This window comes from Girardinichthys multiradiatus, chromosome 14 (assembly GCF_021462225.1).
Source record: "Girardinichthys multiradiatus isolate DD_20200921_A chromosome 14, DD_fGirMul_XY1, whole genome shotgun sequence".
Classification (NCBI taxonomy): domain Eukaryota; kingdom Metazoa; phylum Chordata; class Actinopteri; order Cyprinodontiformes; family Goodeidae; genus Girardinichthys; species Girardinichthys multiradiatus.
Genome location: NC_061807.1, coordinates 388599 through 406618, shown reverse-complemented (window position 1 = coordinate 406618; position 18020 = coordinate 388599). Strand labels below are relative to the sequence as shown.

Below are 18020 nucleotides of genomic sequence, written 5' to 3'. Positions count from 1 at the left end.
GATGAACCAGGCTGGGAGTTTTAAAGGCCTCAGGAATCTTTTGCAGGTGTTTAGAGTTAACTCGTTGATTCAGATGATTAGGTTCATAGCTCGTTTAGAGACCCTTTTAATGATATGCTAATTTTGTGAGATAGGAATTTTGGGTTTTCATGAGCTGTATGCCAAAATCATCCGTATTAAGACAATAAAAGACCTGAAATATTTCAGTTAGTGTGCAATGAATCTAAAATATATTAATGTTAAATTTTCATCATGACATTATGGAAAATAATGAACTTTATCACAATATGCTAATTTTTTGAGAAGGACCTGTATAGAGAAATATTGTATAAATGGGATGAAGAAATGGTGCTTTAGATCTGCAGATTGGGAAACTTTTAGGAATATTAGTGAAATAAAACTACAAAAAGTGGATATAAATGATAGTATTGATGAATTTAATCTTTCTATATGTAATGCTATTTCAGAAGCAGCTAATCAGGTTATAAGGATGGAAGGTGGGAAAAGGGAAAGAAAATTAATACCCTGGTGGACAACAGAATGTACTGGAGCTATTAAGAAACGAAATAAAGCTTTTAAGTTATTTAAAAAAAATCACAACTTTCAGAATTTGAAAGAATATAAGAAATTACAAGTGAATGTAAGAAGAACCATTAAAAATGCAAAAAGAGAATATTGGAGGAGTTTTTGTCATTTAGTGGGGAGGAAGACAGACATTTCTAATGTATGGGCAATGATTAACAGAGGATATCAGGTTATATTTTATTTCTTAAAACAGTGTAAGTTGTATAATAGGATTTAGTGTTTGTAGGGATAGGTATAAGTATGTATAGATGTCATGTGGTCCACACTCCTTACCAGTTGGTGGCGGTAATACTTCCTTTAGTTGTTTGCCAACCGTCAATGTAATAAGGAAGAAGAAGAAGAAGAAGAAGAAGACGTGGTTTTGCTCTACAAGCTCGAAGCATCGACGTTGCCGGAGTTTGGATCGAAGCCGAGTTATAACTACTCAGTAACTGTTAAAGGATCTTTTGAAGAGAAGCTAACAACAAAGATGTGGAGACAGCAGCTCAAACGGTGGCAGAGTGCAGCAGTGGGAGAGATTTCCCAAACAGCTAAAGAGGACAAAGAAGATCAGCAGCGTCTCAACATCCTGGAGGCTGATTTCAACCCTAAAGTTCTGCTGCACAGATTAGGTTTGTATGTTTTCATGTCAGTTACAGTTTAGGAACATTTTAGGTGACTAATGGATTAGCTTCTTAAAGACCAAATGTTCACCATAGACTTAAAACGTAAACGCTTCGTTACTCGGTGGGAACGACCCACGTCCGCCATTTTGATTGGTTTGTTGTCCTTCAACACTGATATAAGTTTGTTTAGAAACTAATTAAACTAAGTTGTTTTAATGAAGGAGGTTTTCTGTTGTGTCTGCCCTCTGTGTTAGAATCACCAGTTTTCATTCAGGTAGAGAAACTGTTACTTCTTTATTTCTTACATCTCACCGAGTTACACCGGATGTACAACCCCCCCCCCCCCCCCCCCATGCCATCTGGTCTCTCTATTACAACTTCAAAATAAGAGTCTTAGTTAGACCAATAACCAAATATTACATTTCCCTTTAACAAAATGAAGTTCTGTAATGGACTAGTGAAATAAAATAATAGCAATTATAACTCACTGTTGAGTTATGATAACATTTAGCCTTCCCAACAGGGTATCACTTCAATGCAGTAACAGGAATGATTAGTCATACTTACATATATGTATATACATGCATATAGTTTTTTTTTTTTTGTATATTTGCTTTACAAGTCGAGGATCTGCCTTGGTTTAATAACACGTCCACATCTTGTTCGGAGTTCGGGTTCAGCAAGCTTCATTTCACGCACTGGATTGCAGTGGAGTTGCTGGTGTCTCCTCTTCAGGGTTTGTGTTGGGTTTGTTGTTTTCAGTTTGCTGTATGGCAGGTGTAGGTGGTTTGTCTTGTGTTGTGAGAAGGTGTCGTCTATTGCGCCTGAAAATCTGTCCGTCGTTTGTCTTGATATAGTAGCTGCGTGGAGTTCCTGCTGGTTGCATGAGTGTGGCCGGCTGCCATCTTCCTGCTGGAAACGTATAGATGCTCCAGGTGGTAGTACTGGTAAGAGTCTGGCAGTGTTGTTGCAGTCTCTTCTCTGGCGGCATTGACATTCCTCCCTCCTTTATTGCAAGGTTTTCTGGGCGGTTATCTGAGGTTGCAGCTGCTTTTCTGTTGTGGGCAGGATAGAACGCAGTCTGCGACTAATGAGAATTTGTCCCGGGGATTTCAGTCCGTCCAAAGGTGTGTTCCTGTACTCTAACAAACTGAGGTATGGATCCTTTCCATCCTCCGTGGCCTTTGTGGGGATTCTTTTTGCAGTTTGGACAGTCTTTTCAGCTAAGCCGTTGCTCTGGAGGTAAGGTGGGCTTGACGTGATGTGTTGAAAACCCCAGGTGTCTGCAAACTAGTGGAATTCTCTGGAGTTGTAACTTGGCCCGTTGTCACTTATGACTTCTTCAGGAATGCCATGTCTGGCAAATATGCCTTTCATTTTGTGAATCACAGAAGCTGTGGTGATGTTATGCAGGCGTTCGATTTCAAAATACCTGCTCCTGTTGTCACAGATTACAATATAGTTCTCAGAGTTCCAGGTGAACAAGTCTGCTGCTAACTTCTGCCATGGGTTCTTAGGGATTGGCTGTGAGATCATCGGCTCCTTCTGATTGGAACTCTGGTGCGTTTGACATATGTCACAGTTACTTACCATCTCTTCTATTTGTCGACTCATGCATGGCCAAAACATGATGTCTCTTGCTCTGTGCTTGCTTTTTTCTACTCTGAAATGTCCTGTGTGTATGCGTTGCAGCATTTCTCTTCTAAGCTTGTGAGGAATTATTATCTTCTCACCTTTCAAGAGAATTCCATCAGCCTCTGTGATCTCATGACGGTGGTTCCAGTATTCGCTGATGAATGAGGGGCACCTTTTCCTTGTCTCCGGCCAGCCTGATCAAATTGCATCTCGAAGGCCAGACAGTTGCTCATCTTCAGCTGTTGCTGTTTTGAGGTCTCTTAGCCTATCAGTACTTACTGGCATTGTGCTCATCACAGTGTGTACTTGTGTTTCCATGTCCTCAGTTAGTGATTGGTCCTCGTCATAAGTAGAATTCCTCCACAGTTTGTCAGCGACTGGAATCTCCTAACCTGGTTTGTGAATGAGAGTGATGCTGTATTTTGCAGGGCAAGCAACATTCGTTGTAGGCGTGGTGGTGCAGAGGCCAAAGGCTTGTGAATTATTGACTCAAGTGTCTTATGGTCTGATTCAACAGTTACATGTTTTCCATATATGTATTTGTGGTAATCTTTTGCAACCGTACAGGACTGCATATAGCTCCTTCTCAATCTGAGCTTAGTTTTGCTCTGTGCTGTTGAGAAGTTTGGATGTATATGCAACTGATCGGCCTTCCTGCATGATTGTTGCACCTAAACCATGTTTTGATGCATCGACTTGCAGTGTCACTTCTTTTTTGGGGTCAAAGTAGCCTATTACTGGCCCTGGTTCGGCTGTTATTGTCTCTTTCATTTTTTCAAATGCAGTCTGGTGGGTTTTATCCCATTTAAATTCTGTGTCGTGTCGCAGGAGGTGCCTGAGTGGTGCGTTCACCTCAGCCAGATGTGGGGCAAACCTGGCAAGGTAATTCACCATGCCTAGGATCATTTCCAGCTCTGCCTCAGTTGTTGGTGACTGCATGTCACGGATTGCTTTCACCTTTAGGGGATCTGGTTTCAGTCCTTCAGCTGTGAGTTTGTGTCCAAAGTAACTGACTTAACTGATACAGATGCACTTATCTAGGTTGAGCTTTAAACCTCATTCCCTGGTCATGATCCTCTTTTGTTTTTCCAAACATTACGATGTCGTCTACCAGATCTAGCATCTAATACGCTGAAATATTTTGCTTCGGCAAGCTTGTATGTTATGTCATCAAGCGTCAGGAGAGGGTAGTGTGGCCGCATTATTGCTTTGTTCAAAGGACGTGGGTAAAAGCACACACAAAGCTTATTAGTTTTTGGTTTCTCACATATTACAAGCGCATTTACCCACTGGGTTGGCTCAGTTACTTTGCTTATTATACCATCTCTTTCCATGTTTTCTAATTCTGTTTTGAGACGCTCCCTGAGAGCAAAAGGTACTTTCCTTGGGGGACAAACTACTGGTGCTACGCTGGGGTCTATTCTGAAACTGCACTCACCCTGAAATGCACCAATGCCCTTAAATACATCAGAGTACTCACTTAATATGTCAGCTGGCTGGTTGGCAGGCTCTTTATTTGCCGTAGTAACTGTATACACCACCTGTATGAGTCCGAGGGCTCTGCAGGCTTTGTAGCCTAGGATGGGTGGGCTGTTGCAGTTTACAACATAGAACTTCTGTGAAGATGATCTGTCTTTGTATCTGCTGGGGAGTGTGCAGTAACCTTTCACATCCAACAAATGTCTGCCACAAAGCTTGTTTGTTTTTTTTCAATGGTGTGTTGGGCATGAGCCCAACAAAGTCTTTTATGGGCATGACGCTCGCTTGTGCTCCAGTGTCTAATTTAAGTGTCAGTTTTGCGTTTTCTGGTCCCAGCGCTATGTCTGCATATGCACTATCCTCCTCATCCTCTTCTGCTGCCATGACTGTGTCTACAAGCAACTCTGACTCATAATCATCTTGAGCTTCTCCTACGTAGTGCAATTCTCTTTTTTTTAATTTTTTATTCTCTTCTTGTTTCTGTGCGAGTCTGCAAATTATTCTGACACCATGTTGTGTCTGCCCTCTGTGTAAGAATCACAGTGGTATCATAGTGACATTAGTTTGTTATCTTTGCATAATGAAGGAACTAACATTTGCACTATTTTTAGCAATAAGCCAAATCTAAAACTACATACTGACCCACAAATTGATGTCTTCATTCCTGGTCAGTAAAACCTTTGAGAGATTTCCTTTCTGTTTTTTTCCGTCTGCAATGAGAACCTTGGCTGCAGGCATGACAGTCCAGAAAAGCTTCATTAGCCTCTTTTTGTCCACACAAAACCTTTACCTGGAGCGAATAAGGTGTGCCTCCATGTCGACAATAGAATAACTTGTCATCTGAGGTAGAAAAGAGAAATTAATGATTTCTTTCATTATCATTGATATTGTATTGATGAAATGCATAGTATTCAAAATAACTATGCAGAACACAATAAGCTGCATATTTATGCAAAGGTTGAAATGACTATTTATTTAAAAACTAAACTAAATATGAACGTTTTGTAGCAACATGAACAACATCATTAGTTATCAATCAATGTTTAATTTGGTGAGATCAGGAAGGAAAAACAGTTGACATACAGACCAGCCCAAATATTTTTCAACATATAAAACAGGTACTGCACTTAAAGTAAATAATGTATTTATAATGAAAACACATTGGTGAAATCTTCAGTACTCCAAACTGTTCAAGCTTCGGGTGAAACTGTAGTAACCAAAATATATCTGAACTAACCCACTCCTAAATATTACTCTGAGGACGAAGATCAATAACCAAACTTAATATCAATTTAAATACACAAATACAGTTTAATTATACAGTAAATTATTGAAAACCGAATAGTTAAAAGTTTTAAATATTACACCCCAAATCAAAAGATCAGTAGGAAGTATATTATTACCTTTTGTTGATACTAAATCAGATTAAAACAACATTTTGAGTTCTGAAGTCAACTTGACATCACAAATAACATTCCTATCAGGAATTTTCCGTATGGGATTTTCATTCTGGACTCTAAGCTACCACAGGTCACCAAAATTGGACATTCAAAGCTATTTTATTCATATGTCATTATTCTGTTGCATGTGGTTAAATGACTTGAAAATCAACGCAAATAAATTCTAAAATATGTTTTTTTAATCTTAGCTTCTGATGTTTATGACTTTATGACAAATGTTTAGTCTGATAACAAACAAACACATCACCTTATTTTCTAAATGACTGGTAATCACAACCCACGCTAATCCTCATTCATCCCATTTATAATTCCATTACAAATTTTTGTAAAACAAGACCTTTGTCACAACAACAAATAATGACAGTAGTAAAATGCAGCATTGAGTGTAACTATTAACCCACCTCAAACAATGAAGCTTTTTGCTTTTCTCCAAAAATTTGACTGCTGGGTAGATGAAAAGTTCCATTGATCTTAGAGTTGAAAATGTCTGATCCATGTCTCAAAACTCGAACGCAAACCTCTACTATTGCACTTTAAAAGGACTTGTAATTAGCAGGTAAGTGTTTTGACCAAGAACAAGTAATGTTAATCAGTATTTCACAATAAAACAACGCAAAGTAATAGTAAAATATCACATTTATTAAAAGTAAAAATATTCATAAGGAGGAAATTAATTTCGAATGTAGTGGTACCTGATTAATAAAATGACATTTGATGCAATTTAACGATAAACTTACATGAATGTATTCCAATTAGCAGAATGAAATGCTATTTTAAGGCCATTTTGGCGATTTCTTTAAATGTGTGACCGAAAACCTTCATCAAGATCAGTAAAATGCATTTTTAGGCAGAAATGGAATTTAGTTGGGTAGAAAATAAGCCATACTCAAATTTTGGCAGAGAAAAAACGATTTTGGGTCAATTTTCTGTGTAGGAAGCGTTGTGTTCAGTAAGATCGGGTAAAATATAATCTCTCAAAGCTGTACAGAGCCATTTTATGCAGAAATCTTATTCCATGGCTCATGAAATAAGCCAAGATGTATTTTTGGCAAGTGAAACACCCCTATATTGTCCATTTGGGGATTTATTTCAGCATGGGAGGGTCTGTACTCAGCAAGATCTATTAAATATGATCTCCCTGAATGATATAAAGCAATTAAATGCAGAAATTACATTTCATGGGTCATAGAAGAAGCCATGATCAATTTCTGGCAATGGAAATAGCCCTACATTTTTCATTTGGGGAACTCTTTCAGTGTAGAAGGGGTTGTGTTCAGTGAGATCAGTAAAATATAATTATTCAGAATGAAACAGTCATATCAGGTAGAAATTGCATGTCAGTGGTCAGGAAATAGGCCATAATCAATTTGTGGCAGAGGACAAAACCCAGATTTTTGGCTGTTTTAGCTATTTTGGACAGAGTGCATTCAGTGAGATCTTTGAAATACATTTACTCAGAGTAAAGCATAGTAATATAAGGCAGAAATGGCATTTCATGGGTCTGAAATTATTGGCCATAATCAATTTTAGCAGAGAACAACATTAATTTTTGGTCAGTTGGGAATTAATGGCTTCAGTGAGATCGGTAAAATATAATTCCTCTGAGTAGAACACAGTAGGTAATCTCGTAATTTGGCAACGTTTTCATTGTGTACAGTGTTAAGGTAGGTAGGACGAGGTAGAAGCTCAAGCAGACAAAGAACCCATCTTCCCTCTTCTTCTCTCTACTCTCCCCTTGTACACCACCTAGTGGTAGACACAACATTCCCTCCTTACTTGAAAAGACTGCATGTACCCATTTAACATATGACTGAACATCAACCTCATTCAACGATTTGGTTGTCACACAGATCTCCTTAACTGTAATCAAAGTAGGTGGTTGCTTAAGTACACCCAACCAACCAACTTTTAAACTCTAACACTTGAAGTTACTATGGAACAGAATTGCCAAATGTAGCTATTGTACAAATAAAATCCAGGTATTTGTAACCAATTAGTACCATGAGAATTAGTCCACCTGGACCCTAAACATGTGACACACAATCATTTATGTATTTATGTATTAATATTTCTTTTAACCTGGTTGAAACTCCTTGAACCACACATGTCAAGCAGCAGCTCTAACACTTTTCCTTTGAGCCACAGGATCATGCTTTTCAGGTTTTGTCGTTTTCCATGGGATACCTGCAGAATAACGTGAAAGTCTGGCAGCATTCTACATTTTATTGTCACTGAGTACATAAGTACTTCCTCCAATCTGCTTTTCAACAGACAGCAGTGGAGTAAATCTTGATGAGCCTTTGCGAACACGATCAGGTCTTTTTACCTTCACCATATCTCCAGGTTTGAATGTTGGTGTCTTTGCTCCACGGCGTTGGTCAGTATACTGTTTAGACTTCTCTTGTTTCTGTTTAACTGTTTCTTGCACTGTAGTGCATTTTCTGCTGTTCTCCGGACTTGGAAAGATGTTCACTTTTGTTTTCATCCTCCTGTTGTGCAGTAGTTCTGATGTAGAAACTCCAGTTGTTATGTGGCGTTGCTCTGTAATTTTGTAGGTAATCAGTCACTGTAGTTTTCCAGTCTTTCTGCATGTGTTCACCAGTTAGGATTGTTTCCTTCAGAACTCTATTCCATCTTTCAACAGCACCATTGCACTGTGGATGGTACACACTTGTACACAGATGAGATATAGTGAGAATAGTCCAGTAACGTTATAGCGAATCTGCATGAAGAAGCAGCAGTTTCAAAGGGACCCACAATATCCAGAGCCACTTTCTCCCATGGTCTGTTCGGCAGGGCAATGGGTTGGAGAGGAGCAGGAGCAGTTTGAGCAGATTTGTCATTCATTTGGCAGGTAGTACATGAAGAAATAACAGACTGGACCATTTTGTCCACTTGAGGCCACCAGTAGAGGTCACAAAGTCTCTGTTTTGTGCGAACAACATCTTGATGTGTTTCATGTGCCAGATGAATGACAGTAGCACGTAAAGCAACAGGAATGATGTATCGATGTTCACCTCTCATGACCAGATCCTGAGATGCAGAAAGTTCATTCCTGAGGTAGTAGTATGGTATTAAGACAGGGTGCACCTCCTTCTCGCTCTTTGGCCAGACCTCTATCTGTCCACGGAGGAGTGTGAGTTCATGGCATTGAGAGGAAGCCAAAGTGAACTCAGCGACAGACAAAGCTGACACAATGGATGCAACCATGTCAGGTTCATCTACAGGAGTAGAGTCATTAGGAAGTGGCAACTGTGACAGTCTGCAGCCTGATTTTGTGATCCAGGCCTGTATTCCAAATCGTAGATGACGCACAGTAAACGTGCAGACCAGCGTGTGCCCTTCATTCCAGCACACCCAATGCCTTTGGTAGCGAGTAGCGTTGTCAGTGTCTGATGATCAGTTCTTAGTGTGAAACGTCTGCCCCAGAGGTAAGACCTCCAATTTTCCACGGCCCACACACTAGGAAGAGCCTCCTTTTCCACTGTAGAGTACTTTTGTTATGTAGGGGTCAGAGTTCTAGATGCAAATGCCACAGTTCGTTCAGTTTTATCTGGATGTATTTGGGTCAACACACCACCCAGTCCGTAGTCTGAAGCGTCTGTGGTGACAATGGTTGGGAGAGATGGGTCAAAAAGAGCCAGAACAGGACTGTTCAGTAAAAGCCCTTTTAGTTCCTTAAAGCTTTTATCAGCCCCTTCATCTCATATGAAACCAGAGTCAACAGCTTCTCTCAGTAGAACCCCCATTGGTTCCACTACTGTGGCAAAATTGGGAAGGAATTTACTGTACCAGGAGATTAAACCCAGGAAGGAGCACAGAGATGGTGGATCATGTGGTGTTAGGGCATCACGGACAGCTGCACTATGGTCTGGATCAGGAAAGATGCCATCTTTGGAAATGATGTGGCCAAGAAATCTGAGGCTTGACTGCCTAAATGTACATTTTTGCATGTTCAGTGTCAGACCTGCATCCGTAAGACGCTGAAGCACAGCACGCAGGTGTCTGTCATGTTCCTCTAGAGAAGATCCTGCAACAATTACATCATCCAAGTAATTGTGCACACCAGGTAGCCCTTTAAGCACAGTTTCCATAATTGTTTGGAATGCAGATGGAGCAGAGGCCAACCCGTAGGGAACACGGCAGTAGCAGAAAAGTCCTTTGTGTGTAATAAAAGCCATGAGGTCCCAACTGTAGTAGAAGTTGATGGTATGCAGATGCCAGATCTATGGTGGACAAAACACAGGCACCCCTGAGCTCACTGAAAAGCTAATTCATATGGGGCAAAGGGTGACTGTCGGCAACAATCCCTTTATTAGGTTCTCTTAGGTCAACACATAGTCTTGGTCTGCCTTCTTTTCTTGTCGTTACCAGAATAGGAGAAATCCAGGGAGAAGCATCAATTTGTTCGATAATGCCCCCCTTCAGAAGCAGATCCAGCTCCTCGTACTGCAAATGGAAGACGTCGGAGTTTTTGCTGAACTGGGACTGCATCCTCACGTACTTTAACTTTGTGCACAAACCCAGCAACACAGCCAATAGAAGCAGAGTCTGTTTTTGTTAGCAACACAGGTGCAGCAGAAGAAGCATGTTCAGGAGGTGGAACATGGATTGAATCGTAGCTAATTGTCCATTTCAGTGCTTTTATTAGATCCATTCCGAGTAATGCAGATCCTCCTTGAACCACATACAAAGAAGCAGGAGCAGTGTTGTTGTCAAGGGTAACTGTGGCTTCCAAACATCCTATTGCAGGAATGTCTTCTTTCAAGTAAGTGACTAATTTCACATGAGGTGCAGTTAGACGACTCTCAGGAAAATGTCTGTTGTACAGAGTCTCTGGTATGATAGAAACTGATGATCATGTATCAATCAGTAGTTCACAGTCAGTAGACTCCCCTGACGCAGCTTCTTTAATGTTCACTTTGCAAAGCAGTCTATCAGTAGTGTTAACGTCCTTTGCGGTCATCAGGAGCACAACCTCTTCAGGCATTACCTCTATAACTTGTTTAGCTGAGCGGCAAACTTTAGAAAAATGTCCAGTCTTACCACAGCTGTTACATTTTGCTGCGGCTGCAGGGCAGTCGCCAAGTGATTTGTCGATCCACAGCGATAACAGGCTCGCGCTGTCTGCTGCACTGTGCGCGTGTGGCTATTTTTAGAAACGGCTTGCTGGTTTCTATACTTGCATTGAGTAAGTCCGCGCTGGGCAACCATGTGAACAGCAGTAGATCCACTGAGAAGTTTGGATGACTGAATAGCATGTTCCACTTGACACGCCAGCATGATAGCGGTGTCAAACGTAAGCGAACTTTCCAATAAAAGTCTGTTTCTCACCTCCAGTGCATAAGCCTTCTCAAAAAGCTGATCCCGTAGCAGCTCATCTTCCATTGTTCCATAAGCACATGTGATAGCCAACTCACGTAAAGCAGCCATGTATTGAGGCACAGTCTCTTCCGCCATCTGCGTTCTCTGTCGGAATTGGTGTCTTGCCACAACAGCGTTCACCTTCGGAGCAAACTGTAGTTCTAACGCCGTCATCGCCTCATTATATGAAGTGTCAACATTAGCCAAGGTGTAAAATAACCGTTGTCCCTCGAACCCAAGTGCATGAATTAGTAGAGCACGGCGTCTAGCATCGGACCAGGAATTTCCAGTAGCATGAATAGCCGTTAAGTAGTTCTTGAACATCTTTCTCCACGTGGAAAACGGAACCGTAGGTTCTCCACTGCAGGGCAGGAACGGTGCAGGCATGGGTACAGACGTCATTGTCGCCAATTGTTAAGTTTGGTAGGTAGGACGAGGTAGAAGCTCAAGCAGACAAAGAACTCTTCACAGCGTTTATTCATAACTCACTGAGCAGTACAGTAACATCAGTTATTACATTCCTCCATCTTTCCTCTTCTTCTCTCTACTCTCTACTCTCCCTTTGTACACCACCTAGTAGTAGACACAACACACAGCACTACCTGTTGTATTTTATTTATTTATTTTTAATAAATAAATAAAAACCCTTTACTGTAACTTCGACCATAGAAATATACCTGTTTTATAGGTGTTAATATTGTTTGACTTTAAGAACTAAACCACCGAGAAAGAACCCCCTTATACAAAACATTCGACAGGCTTGATATACTCCTGCAGCCAGCTCCTCCTCCTCCACTCGCTGCTCGCTCCTCTGCAGGATGCGCCCGGTCTTACCCGATCAGTTTTTGGCAGATCATCACTTTATGGCACAATGCTGGTAAGAAGCACAGACAGGATGCTTGAATAACGTTAGGGTCCTTTAATCATTGAACAGATGACATACAGCAGCCCTAATATTTACATACATTAGAATATGTATGTGTGGTCTAGAAAAGAAATCAAACAAAATCAGAAATATACTCTTTGCAATACTAATAAAACTACCTGGCATAAATAAATGCAACTTTTACATTCTACATAGGATGACTAACTTAATATAACCTGTACTTAAAGAATCATGACTCCTATGCATAACCTAGCCGACAAGGCAAACACAGCACCGGATGTTATTAGCTTTAGCATGTAGCTTCTACTGCTAATCAGTCTCGAATATAACAGAAATAACATCAATTGGTATCAAAACCAAACTATACATTACACATATATGTATTGGAAAATGCTTGATAATTTTCCATGCAGCTCTTATCATGTTAAACATACGTTTCGTCAGCTATGCTCAAAACTAAGAGCGCACTTACCAGTGTTCACCACTAGAGTTCTCCCTACACCTTACTATAAACTAAACATTTCTCAGAGCTACAAACTCACTGCCTTTTCAACATTGACAAATATGCGTTTCCCGTCAGTTTTGACTGTGGTCAAGTGACCAACAGTCAGAAATTCGTAGTCACGTCAGTCGACGTTTGCGCTCTGTTAAAGATTAGTCTTGCACATACTAGGGTGCGTTGTGGGAATAGAGCAGAGCAGTGTTATGCCGAAAGTGCATGCCTGCCGAAATTTGAATGCCCTGTCGGGGGATCTTGCATCTCTCTAAAAACCCGCATATTATTGACAAAAATGGCCTGAAATATGTCCAACAAGGAATCTTCTAAAAATGTTCGTAAGAATGGCATGTTTGTTCACTATGTTTTTGGCAGTTACTTAAAAAAATTACGGTTTTCTTACCTTTCTATCTGAACCCGTTTGAGTCGAATGTTTTAAACTCTGTTTAAACTCCGAAGGTGAAAGAAGGAAATCCTAGAAACCTGTTAAATGTGGGATTTATATGACACTTCCTAGTCGGAAATAACACCAAGTTTTTTTACTTTATTACCGGAGGTTAATTTAATGCCATCCAAATTACGTGATTGACTAAGCAGTTTCTTTTTTAAAGACTCTGGTCCAAAGACAACACCTTCTGTCTTTCTGTCTGTCTGAGTTTAAAAGCAGAAAATTTAAGGTCATCCAAGTTTTTGTGTCTTTAACACATGCTTGTCTATCAACTGGTTGGGCTCATCAGGATTTATGGATAAGTATAGCTGAGTATCATCAGCATAAGAGTGAAAATGTATCCCATGCTGCTGTTGTAGAAAAATTCGCATCCAGAGACTGATGATTGTCACTCAGAATCAGCTTTATTTTAATTTTGCAAGAGAGAAGGATTTTACAGCCTTGGAGATGTGCTCAGTAGTGCTGCCTAATCATTCTGACCAGACAAAGCAAAAGTTCTCCTATAAGCTACAACAGTTTTCAAGGTGACTCATGAGACCTGTTGTCCCAGACATAATCTTAACAGTGTGGCATACATATTATCTCACACAGCTGCAAGCAGAAGGCTTAAATAAGAGAAGAATGGAACAACACAGAGGGGTTGTAATACTTTTGTCAATTCCTGTAGAGTATCAAGGAGCAAATCAAGCAAGGCACTAAAATTTCTATAACACTGCCTGATAATTGTACCTATTGGAAGCACATATATAGTAAAGAGAATTGGCCCAAGTACTGAACCCTGTGGTACTCCACAGTTAACCCTGGAGTTTGAAGATGACTCATCATTTACATGAACAAACTGGAATCTGTCAGATAAGTAAGATTGAAACCAGCCTAGCGCTGTTCCCCTGATCCCTACAGCATATTCTAGCCTTTCTAAGAGAATATTGTGATTGACTGTATCAAATGGAGCACTGAGATCTAACAGGACCAGTACAGACATAAGTCCATTATCTGAGGCCATAATAATATCATTAGTGACTTTCAGCAGAGCTGTTTCAGTGCTATGATGAGCTCTGAAGCCTGACTGAAACTATTCAAACTGATCATTGCTGTGTAAAAGCTCACACACTTGAATAGCAGCCATTTTCTCAAGAATGTTTGATGAGAATGGTAGATTGGATATAGGTCTGTAACTTATTTAGTCATCTTGATCAAGAGATGGTTTCTAAAGTTAAGGTTTAACTACAGCTACCTTAAACCAGAGGTCTTTCTAGGGGCACCTGGCTTTGACTGGTTTACGTTGAAATGATTCCCTTTCCACTTCAGGATTATGGTTGCAGCAGCGCTCACTGGAACTTTCAGAAGCTTAGAAATGCAGCTGTAACTATTGCCATTAGTATGTTTTGCAATAGTAAGAACTCTTTGTGAAGGTCTCTTTGCTTTTACCAATGGTAATTACATCAAATATTTTAATGTAATCAAAGCACCTAATTATATCTTTATTAAAAAGTGACTCAGTCCAGGCTGAAGTCAAAAAACTTTCTAATGTGCATGAGGTGTTTCAATGTTTCCTGCAGATGTTAAGCAGATGCTGAAGGTTGAAGAAGAAGCTCCTGTAAACCACAGACCTTTTGCTGACCTACATGACCCAAAGATCCACCACATAAAGGAGGAACAGGAAGAGGTCTACACCAGTCTGGGGGGAGAGCAGCTCAATGGGAAGGAGGAGATTGATGCCATCAGGTTTCCAGTCACTGCTACTCTCATAAAGAGTGAGGATGATAAACAGTCCCCTCTACTCTCACAGCTTTATCAAGACCAAATTATAGGTAGAGCGCTTCCAGAAGATATTGATGGAGAAGAATCCATCAAGATACAAGATCATGGAGATGGTTCCATTTCCTCAGAAACTGAAGACACTGAGAAGGATGAAAAGGCCGATGATGTAAGGCACCCCGTCTCTGAGCTCAAACACTTGTCAGACTCTGGACAGAAATCTAAGGACATGGACAATGACTGGAAGGACAGCAGAGCTCCTGAGTCAGATGGAAACATTAACAAACCTTTTAGCTCGGCTGAGTTTGCTGAACAATTTGTTCACCGTGGCTTTCTTCAGAAAGACATGATTTCAGAAATAGGATCCTTAAGCTCGCTGGATTTGAAGAGATGTTTCACAGAGAAGAAAAATGTGGAATCGTCTATGAAAGTCCAGACAGGAGTGAAGTTTAGCTGTGAAGACTGTGGTAAAACCTTTATTGGAAAATGCACTTTAAACATACATAAGAGAATCCACACTGGAGAGAGACCTTTCTGTTGCGATCTATGTGGACAAAGATTTAACCAAAAAACTAATTTAAACACACACATGAGAGTCCACACTGGACAGAAACCTTTCTGTTGTGATCTATGTGGACAAAGATTTAAGCAAAAAACTAATTTAAACACACACCTGAGAATCCACACTGGACAGAAATCTTTCTGTTGTGATCTATGTGGAAAAAGATTTAGCCGTAAAGGAAGTTTAAACAAACACATGAGAATCCACACTGGACAGAAACCTTTCTGGTGTGATCTATGTGGACAAACATTTAACAGAAAACATCATTTAAACACACACATCAGAATCCACACTGGTCAGAAACCTTTCTGTTGTGATCTATGTGGACAAAGATTTACTGAAAAAGGAAGTTTAAACAGACACATCAGAATCCACACTGGTCAGAAACCTTTCTGTTGTGATCTATGTGGACAAAGATTTACTGAAAAAGGAAGTTTAAACACACACATGAGAATCCACACTGGACAGAAACCTTTCTGTTGTGATCTATGTGGACAAAGATTTAACCAAAAAGAAAGTTTAAACACACACATGAGAATCCACACTGGACAGAAACCTTTCTGTTGTGATCTATGTGGACAAAGATTTAACAGAAAACATCATTTAAACAGACACATGAGAATCCACACTGGACAGAAACCTTTCTGTTGTGACCTATGTGGACAAAGATTTAACCAAAAAGGACATTTAAACAGACACATGAGAATCCACACTGGACAGAAACCTTTCTGTTGTGATCTATGTGGACAAAGATTTACTGAAAAAGGAAGTTTAAACACACACATGAGAATCCACACTGGACAGAAACCTTTCTGTTGTGATTTATGTGGACAAAGATTTAGCCAAAAAGGAAATTTAAAGAAACACATGGAAATCCACACTAGAGAGGAAAGTGGTTAAGGTTTAAATGCTCAAACAGATTACGGTCGCTGCAAAATGTTTTGATGTGAAGTGCAAGGCCTGCGGTGGGAATACATCTAATCTGAGGAAACACCTAGTTAAGCACCAGATTTTTGTCAACGCTGAAGGGTGCCCAATTTTTGTCAGCCTCAGATATATGGCTAGAACTCCTTCATTCAGCACCGCTAACACGCCTGCTAATGGATGCAATTTGTGCAATAAATTTGTGCCTTATTAAGAAAACAAAAACTGCGTAGTTAAGGGTTTTCATCTTGAAATGTTTGAAACACCTGAGATGTTACAATACCAACAGCTGGATGTTGTTTTGATATATTCAATAAAGTTTATATATAGAATAATACATACACTACTGGTCAAAAGTTTTAGATACACTTTCTCACTTAATGGGTTTCTTTATTTTTCATGACTATATAAATTGTAGATTCTCACCAAAAGCAACAACACTTTGAAGGAACACATATAGAGTTATATAGTAAACAAAAAATGTGAAATAACTAAACATTTTTATATTTTAGGTTACAGCTTTATTTTAGATTTACAGCTTCTATAAAAGCTATAATTTGTCTATATTAGATTCTTCCAAATAGCCTCCCTTTGCTGTGATTACTGCTTTTCTCTCGTAACATTCTCTCCATGAGCTTCATGAGGTGGTCACCTGAAATGGTTTTCCAAAGAGTCTTGAAAGAACTTACCAGAGGTTCATTGAGAGACGGCCAAAGGTTAATACTTCAGTCATCACAGCAAAGGGCGGCTACTTTAGGCAATCTAAAATATAAAACATATTTAAGGTTTTTTAACAATTTTTAATTTGCTGCATGAATCCATATGTGTTCATTCACAGTTTTGATGCCTTTAGTGAGAATCTACGTACAATGGAAATCATCATAAATATAAAAAACATTGAAAGAGAAAGTGGTTCTAATATTCGACCGGTAGTGAATGTTAAATGGAAAATTGAGATTTTATTTTATAACATTTAATGCCACATAACACACATAAAAGTACCGAAAATTGGTACCAGCGAGTACCGGTCTAAATTCTCAAGTACCGAATCAGTTCAGATGTGAAATGTACTCATCCCTAGTCAGGAGAGGGTGATCAGACTGGATTTAGATGTCTTGTCATTTTCGAATGAATATATTTTGGAGCGTTACCGTTTTTTGCCACAGTCAATGTATCTGAATAATATTCTCAGCCCACACATTGCTCCTATGACACAACGACTGCACGTCGTTTTTATGCCAACAGCAGCTTTTTGTATAATATAGGTGACGCAGAAAATCCTTCAATGGCAACTGTATGTCGTGCTGTCAGGGATGTTGCTGTTGCTCTTAAACTGTTACTGTACAGCTGAGGTGTCCATGGTGTCAATTGCAAACATTCAGTGAAGTCAGGTTGTCCTCCTTAGCAGAGTGTTGCGTGTCCCTACCTGCCACACAAGACACCAGGGTTTAATTCTGTGTAAAAAGTGTAATTGTGGTTTATGTCATCAGACATGCCTAGCTTAGGTTTAGTTAAAGTTTAACTGTGATTCTAGATGGGAGCCTCCACCACTCCCTAACACACAGACACACAAGAATAATGAAAGAAGAATTTCACAGAACTGCAGGAATCTGTGAAAGCAGTAATTTAGTTGCTATCACATTTTGAGACTTCAAGCATTATCTATTGATATATTTCTGGGTTTCCAGGCATCATTTACTGCATACATAGCAGTTACATTCACTACTCCTTCACTGAATGAAGGAGATTGTTTTATTTGTTTTATATGATATTGCACTGTTTATCATCTCCTCAACGAGTGTTAACATTGATTCTCTC

General features: G+C 39.7%; 1 protein-coding gene across 1 annotated transcript; it reads left to right on the top strand.

Annotated features, from left to right (window-relative positions):
- Positions 1-1141: 1141 nt before the first annotated feature.
- Positions 1142-16895, top strand: LOC124880677 (zinc finger protein OZF-like). The gene is made up of 3 exons (XM_047385931.1): positions 1142-1196; positions 14518-15893; positions 16062-16895. The coding sequence occupies exons 2-3, from the start codon at positions 14529-14531 to the stop codon at positions 16176-16178; spliced, it is 1482 nt and encodes a 493-aa protein (XP_047241887.1). The 5' UTR covers positions 1142-1196; positions 14518-14528; the 3' UTR covers positions 16179-16895.
- Positions 16896-18020: the final 1125 nt, after the last annotated feature.